The 7425-nt window shown below is 37.0% G+C and overlaps 1 protein-coding gene across 1 annotated transcript in view; it reads left to right on the top strand.

Moving 5' to 3' along the window:
- The window catches only part of LOC110462811 (39S ribosomal protein L41-B, mitochondrial-like), a 10426-nt gene extending 5394 nt beyond the window's left edge, over positions 1-5032 (top strand). The window contains exons 2-3 of the mRNA XM_021517005.1: positions 2123-2223; positions 4449-5032. Coding sequence (XP_021372680.1) covers positions 2123-2223; positions 4449-4601 — 254 coding nt within the window. The 3' untranslated portion in view covers positions 4602-5032. The remainder of the gene's footprint in view (positions 1-2122; positions 2224-4448) is intronic.
- The last annotated feature ends 2393 nt before the right edge of the window (positions 5033-7425 follow it).

Below are 7425 nucleotides of genomic sequence, written 5' to 3'. Positions count from 1 at the left end.
GGGGGGGGGGGATAGTGTTGCCCATGTCTGTCCCGTTGCGTCCCATCCAATGAGCAGGGGTATTTATGTCTTGCAGACATTTTCAAGTTTTTCAAATGTTAATTCCTGCCCCTCCCCCTTGACCGCTCCCTGAAGACAACAATATTTACAACCCTATTCCTTTGTCAAGGTTACACTAAATACTTAAAACAAGAGTTGGTCAACTGTACAACAAGATGGACATTTGAACCCAGGACCTTACCTAACTCTAGACAGCTTAACCGTTTGAGTTACTTGATCCAGTTCCGCTACACTATTAACGCCATGGACCAATTGTTGACGACATAATTGGAAAGCCACTATTAGATATAACCCTAGCTTTCTGCCAGACCAAAATTGTTTTTTCTTATTTGGACAAAAGATAATTTCTCTAGCAATACCTTACCAAGGCCTATTCATGAAACCATTCTCATGCTCAAGCATGGATTTTGTACTCCCAGCAAACTTTCTTGTAAATCGCTTAAACAAGATCAAACGATCAAAATGTCAAATCTAAACATTGAAAACAGTATTAAAATTGGCTTTAAGGTGGCTCCACACTTTCGCAATTAACCAGCAAAATTTGTTGAAACTTTCATATAATGGTTATGCAACTATGTAGAGTTGATTTTATGAAAATCTAAACATTCCGATAGTTTGGGGACATTTTTTGGAAAAAATACCAAAAAATTGAATTTTCGTCAATTTTAATATTTTCTGTTTTTTTGTGTGTGTGGCATTGTTTGGAACAATAACAACAATAATAAAATGAAAAGAAGCATTTCTAATTTACCCTACAAATATTTTATTTATCGCAAAATATGCAACACATGTTACACAAAGTGTCTTTTATTGAATTTGTACAGATAAAAGTGATTATCTACAAGCTAATAAAGCAAACAGGACACAAAGATCTATACATATAGAATGGGAAATTGAACAAAATATACACAATGGCTTTATAATTAATTTATTTTACATTTTGCAATCACTTTGATCCGGGTGAGAGTTATCTTCCTTGAAAAAAATCAGAACTTTTTGCAGAGGGATGACATTTACACAATGACAGTTGTCTCTGTTTACATATATAACAAAAATGATGGAAATAAATCAAAAATATGATATCAAAATTATGAATTTATTGTTCTTTAATGGAACCAAATTACCTTCAGTCATGGACAATTTGGACATCATTCCACAGTCCGCTAACTCACTGTATATTTATAATTACATGTCAGGTACATATGTGACCAGAGGCTATCGCATGGTATGCCATTCTCACATGCACTCACACATGCACTTCATAGGTATCTTGATGTTTTACAAAACGTTATTTTCACAGAGTAAGTACACTACATTTGTAAACACGATTTAATCCACAGAAACTCCCTCAACAGCGAAAATCGTAACGAGCTTATGAACTTGTATAAGCACGTGAGGTCGGTACGTCTGCACTCCATGTGTTTCCTGTATGACCTTCTTGAGGTCGTCTGGTCTCATGTCACTGTCTTCCCGTGAGTCTGTTGAGTTGATATGGAAATAATGGGATTAGAGAAAAACATTATCCCTTACCCTTTGGGGTGTGACAGAGATATTTCCAATCCCCGGGTGAATTCTGGTTTGGCAGAGCTTCAAGCTAGACAAGTGAAATTTCGCCCCGCTGGCTAAAAATTTTTCTGGCACACCCTCAAAGTAAGGGGAAAACTATATAAACTCCTGTAAGCAAGACCCGAGGGTCAGGGTACTTTATAGGTCTGCTTAAAGGATCCATTCCCAATTGAAAAAGTGTCTGATTTTTACCCCTTAAAAATTCCTAATTGGGAAAGCTTAAAAAAGTAATGCATAAATATATATAATTTCCTCGCGATTGACTGAGTTCGCAAAATACATAGTATGTAGGAAGGACAGAATGATCACGGCATCATAAAGACCGGCTTAAATAAAAGTTAACGAATCTGATTTCATGTATTCAGAGTTGGAATAATGATTATAGAGATTTTCCAAAATAGCTATTATGTCAATGATTTTACCCAATTTCCTCCCATGCCTGGGTCTGTTTCTCATAAACCCCTGTTGTGATAACAAAGTTTATTTTTACTTTAAGGTGTGGCACCCACAGGAAAATTTGACGAGCAGACAAAGCAGTACAGACACATTAAAGAGATGGTACCAGAATTCATCGTTCCAGATCTGAAAGGTTTTAAAGTATGTATGTTCAGTGTGAAGTCTGTATTTGTGATATGTGCTGATGTAAATTTGTTCTACTACGTAAGTCACTGTCTGTCACACTTTATGGGAAAAAATGTTTATCAGTCTACATTGGCATGCCATATCATACCACAGTACAAAAATAAAATATCGCTGAATCACAATATTTTTCAATAACTTGTATTAGCTCACTTGGTTCAAAGGACTAAGGTGAGCTTATGCCATATTCTGCCATATCTGTCCGTATGTCCGTCCATCAACAATTTTGTCATCCCCCACCCAATAACCATACATATGTATATATATATACCATTTCTGGGCATCAAAAGACGAACATAATCATAATATAATAGACTCTTGGGTCTGGCCCCACCCCTAAGGACTTAATTCGATTCCTGAGCCATAACTTTGAAATGGTTGAGATCCCAACCCCATTACCATGTATACCATTGCTTGGCATCAAGACACAAACACAATTATGATTTTGGATTGATCTTGAGGTCCGGCCTTACCCCTAAGAAATTAATTCTTGTGTCATAACTTTTATATGGTTGAGATCTCTACCCCATAGCCATATTTAACATTGTTGGGCAGCAAGAGACAGCCTCAGTCATGATATTTATATTGACACTTGGGTCTGGCCCCACCCCTAGGGACTTAATTCCTTGGCCATAACTTCAAAATGGTTGGGATCCCCACTTGTATATGTTTGATAGGTATAAAGAGATAAACACAATCATAAATTAAAATTGACCCAGGGGGTCTGGCTCAACCCCCTCCCTAGGGACTTAATTCTTGGGTGATAACTTTGAAACCGTTGAGATCCCCACCCCATAACCATACCCAGTCGGCAAAAAATGTCTTGAACACATTGCAGTTACGTCAGGATACAACGTTGCATTGACGTTTTCATGTAACGTTCACAAAATCTTTGTGTGTAACTTTTTGACAACATTCATTAACTTTGTATAAATGTTGTCACTATGCAATCACATAGATTTGTTACAAGTATCTTATTAATTATGCTATGCTGATATGATGAATCCCTGCACATCAGCATAGAATATATGTTTTGCAGACATTTGTAGCCATGTGATACAATCGATCAAATAACAACAAACACAGCTTAACAATGCAAGTGCAAAGTTTATTTTAAATGTCAGTTTGAATATGTTTGTTTATATCATCTACTTGAGTTAATAATTGTAGGAGTTTTTGACACAGTGCACATCACTTTTTTAGACGACATATTACGTTAAAGATTTAAGAATATTTTTTAAAACACAATAAATTCAAATATCGAAAAACAAATTGAAGATCACAGCTCGAGTTATGAAGCATTAATAATATGGTTTACAAAAGTATTTCTTGTTCAGATGATTGAAATCCATTAGCCCAGATCATTGGTCTTGAATATTCAAACTTGACAAAGCATTTGTCAGATGTTTACACAACTCTGTCGATTTGTTTGTGAACTGATATATTAAAAGGGTCAAAATGCAAACTGTATGAAAAAACTTTAACAATTACTTACCTAATGTAGTTGATATTGAAATATCTTCAAACATTCAGAGTGTGAAGCTAGTCATTAACAATTATCCAGTTCTGGATCGGGTGACACCCTATGACCAGTGGTCTGTTTGAATTGAAAGAGCGAACTTTTGTGTTATCTTTTCTTTCCATCTTTGTACACCAAGATAAACATTTGAAATGTAAATCATCATTCGTTAACGATAATATTAAAGCAACTTGGATGCTACCGATGCCAACGATAAACGAAACAAATTTCTTTCATTTTATATTGGATGCTACCTACTTTTCTTAATGCCACGCATTGGTAATTATATATATATATACCCAGCGGGCACTTGGAAAGTCCGGAAAACGTCTTTTTTCTGGTCACAACGTCCATGACTTAAAAGGAACGTTGTGAGGACGTCTTTTTCCAAATGTCTGTTCAACATCTGATGCCTTTCCGGTGGTCTTAATGCCACGCATTGGTAATATACCCAGCGGCCACCTGGAAAGTCTGGAAAACGTATTTTTCTGGTCACACCGTCCATGACTTAAAAGAAATGTTGTGAGGACGTCTTTTTCCAAATGTCTGTTCAACATTTGATGACGACATTGTAGGTTGATATTTACAAACTCAAAATTTGAGAAAAGGATTTCAGGAGGTTAGATTTTGGGTCTTGATCATCAATATTTTATTTCATTTACAGCTGAAGGCGTACGTGCCATGGGGAATTGACGATGTGAAGCAGTCTGAGTTCACACCCAGGGATCTGTTTTTCGCAACATATGCCAAGGACATTAAGACCGACTTTGAAGATAACAAGTTGGAGCTGGAGGATTCAAAGAAAGACAACTCTTGATGTCTGGACTAATGTTATGCTGAATTGAGAAAACATAAATCCTGGTGTCTAGTTTCACAGTGACTCTTGCCCCTGAGAGAGCTAGCAGATTGGCTTCATTCACAAAGCATTTCGGTTGAGGTGGTCTTTCGGGCAGATTACTCTCGATGGTGAAAGGGCCAGGATCAGGATCTTTTTGACAGCTGTGAAAGGGGGACCTGGGTATTCATTTCTTTGTTTCCAAATGAAATTTTGAGGAATGTCTGACCCAAGTCGTTTTTTTGTTGATAAATTGTACATACGTTAAATATCCTCATACACTTAATCCAAAAATGTGTTATGCTAGAAAGTGTACTTGATAAGGCATGTCATAATGACATTGTACCAGAAAACATCTTGATTGTTTCTTATAGCTTCATTTAAAAAACAATAAAATACTTTTGCATTCTTAATAAATTGTTATTTATTCAGTTTTGACAAAAAAACCAGCACTTCGCATTGATTTTATTTTGTCATTTAAAAAAAGATATGATAATGCCAGTAAGGCCAAACTACGCTGTAGAGTATATGTTGAGTTTCTGCTGTAGAATTTATTTTAGGTTTAGTTGGTCATCAAAATAATTTTGTATCATCTTCTTGTTTAAGTTTTCCCTGATATGGTATAAAGTAAAACCTCCATATAATGCCCCTCATTTTATTAGCTAACCTGGCCCAAAGGGCAAGTGATCATGACCTTATGCCATGGCGCAGCGTCCGTCGTCCGTCCATCAACTTTTCCTTTAAAACGCTACTAGTCCTGAACGGCTTAGTGGATTTTAACTAAATTTGGTCTGGAGCATCCTGTGGCCAGGGGACAAATAGGGGAAATAGAGGTAAAAGATTTAAAATCCTTCTTCTTTAATGGGGATTAAGGGATTTTTAGCTCACATGGCCAGGAGCAAACTGGGATGAAGGGATACCAAATTTGTTTTAAAAAATATGACCTTCACCCATATTCAAGGTCACAGGTCAAATATGTTAAAAACTTTAAACAACTTCTTCTGAATAACCAAAATGCCCAGGTCACAGGGGTCAATTGTCTTAAACAACCTTGAAACCACTTCTTCTGAATAACCAAAAGGACCAGTATGGTGATATTCGGTCAGTATCCGCGTAGCATGCTGGGATGAAGGGCTACCAAGTTTGTTCAAATAGATGACCTTCACCCATATTCAAGGTCTTCTGAATAACCAAAATGCCCAGGGTGATGATATTTGGCCAGTAGCATGCTGGGATGAAGGGCTAGCTACCATGCAAGTTTGTTCAAATGAATGACCTTCATTCATATTTAAGGTCACAGGGGTAAAACATGTTTGAAACCCTTAACAACTTCTTCTGAATAACCAAAAGGTGCATGATGATGATATTTGGCCCATAACATGATGGAATGAAGAACTACCAAGTTGGTTCAAATGAATGACCTTGACATTTATTCAAAGTCACAGGGATCAAATATGTTCAAAAATTTTAAAAAAAACTTCTCCTAAATAACCAATAGGCCCATGATGTTGATATTTGGCCAGTAGCATGCTAGGATAAAGGGCTACCAAATCTGTTCAAATGAATGATCTTGAACTATATTTAACGTCACATGGGTCAAATATGTTTAAAATGTTTATGCAAAGGATGATGAAATTTGGCCAGTAGCATGCTAGGATAAAGGGCTACCAAGTTTGTTCAAATGAATGACCTTGAATTACCCAGAAATTTAAAATTCTTCAGGATTTGTTTGACAGTTCTGTCAATTTTACAGTTACAACACTGCAACCAGTGGCGTAGCAAATCATTTTTCAGAGTGTATGTTTACAGAGGGTGGGGTGAATTGCGCCAGGGAAGGGGGAGGGACCATATATCCGCATAGCTGATTTTTTTTTCTACCAGGCACTAGAAACAATCTCCCGTGTTCTGGGAACTCCTTTTAGACTGATTATTAACAAGGAAAACGAGCCTTTTTATATAAATAATAGTAAATTTTGTACTTCACTAAGTAGTTTTTGAGATTTGCCAATGTTTATAGTCATAACATAACACTAGTCTATCAGACTAAAATTTTCAAGAAGATTATTATACCCCCGCAACGAAGTAAGTGAGTGTATATTGGAATCGCCCTGTCCGTCTGTCTGTCGTCCACAGTAACTGGTCCGGAGAACTCCTCCTTAACTAACAGGTGGATTTCATTGAAACTTTGCATGAATGATCAGTATCTTATGTTGTTGTGCACTGGCATTTTAATTTGGGATTTCGACCCTTTTTAGGTCACCTGAGCTTTGCTCAAGTGACCTATTCTAATCGCTTTTCGTCCATCGTCGTCTGTCGTCCGTCGTGCGTAAACTTTTACATTTTCAACTTCTTCTCAAGAACCAGTGGATGAATTTTTTTCAAACTTGGTCAGAATCATCCTTGGTAGATGAGGCTTCAAAATTGTAAAATTGGGATTCCTACCCCAACCCCTGGGGCCAGGGCGGGGCCCCAAAGGGAAAATTAATCAATATTTCAAAAATCTTCTTCTTCAGACTCAGAGGTACTACACTCATTTTCTCTACGTGGAAAGAAAGATAATCAGGGGCTTTACTTAAATTGTAAATTTCAGGACCCCCGAGCTATCCGTTCTCCCTTGGGGAGGGGGTAAAGTTTACTATAGTTTATATAGGGAAATAACACTTTTGGGTATATTTTGACAACTTTCTGTAGGAAATTATTTTTACTTGGTGAGAATTATCCTTGGAGGTAGATGGTTTCAAATTGTAAAATTGAGATTCCTACCCCGACCCCTGGGGCCAGGGCGGGGCCCCAAAGGGAAAATTAA

The sequence above is a fragment of the Mizuhopecten yessoensis genome, unplaced genomic scaffold (assembly GCF_002113885.1).
Source record: "Mizuhopecten yessoensis strain PY_sf001 unplaced genomic scaffold, ASM211388v2 scaffold1471, whole genome shotgun sequence".
In the NCBI taxonomy this organism is placed as follows: domain Eukaryota; kingdom Metazoa; phylum Mollusca; class Bivalvia; order Pectinida; family Pectinidae; genus Mizuhopecten; species Mizuhopecten yessoensis.
Note: the sequence above shows the minus strand (reverse complement) of the source record. Positions and strands in the feature narration are given on the sequence as shown.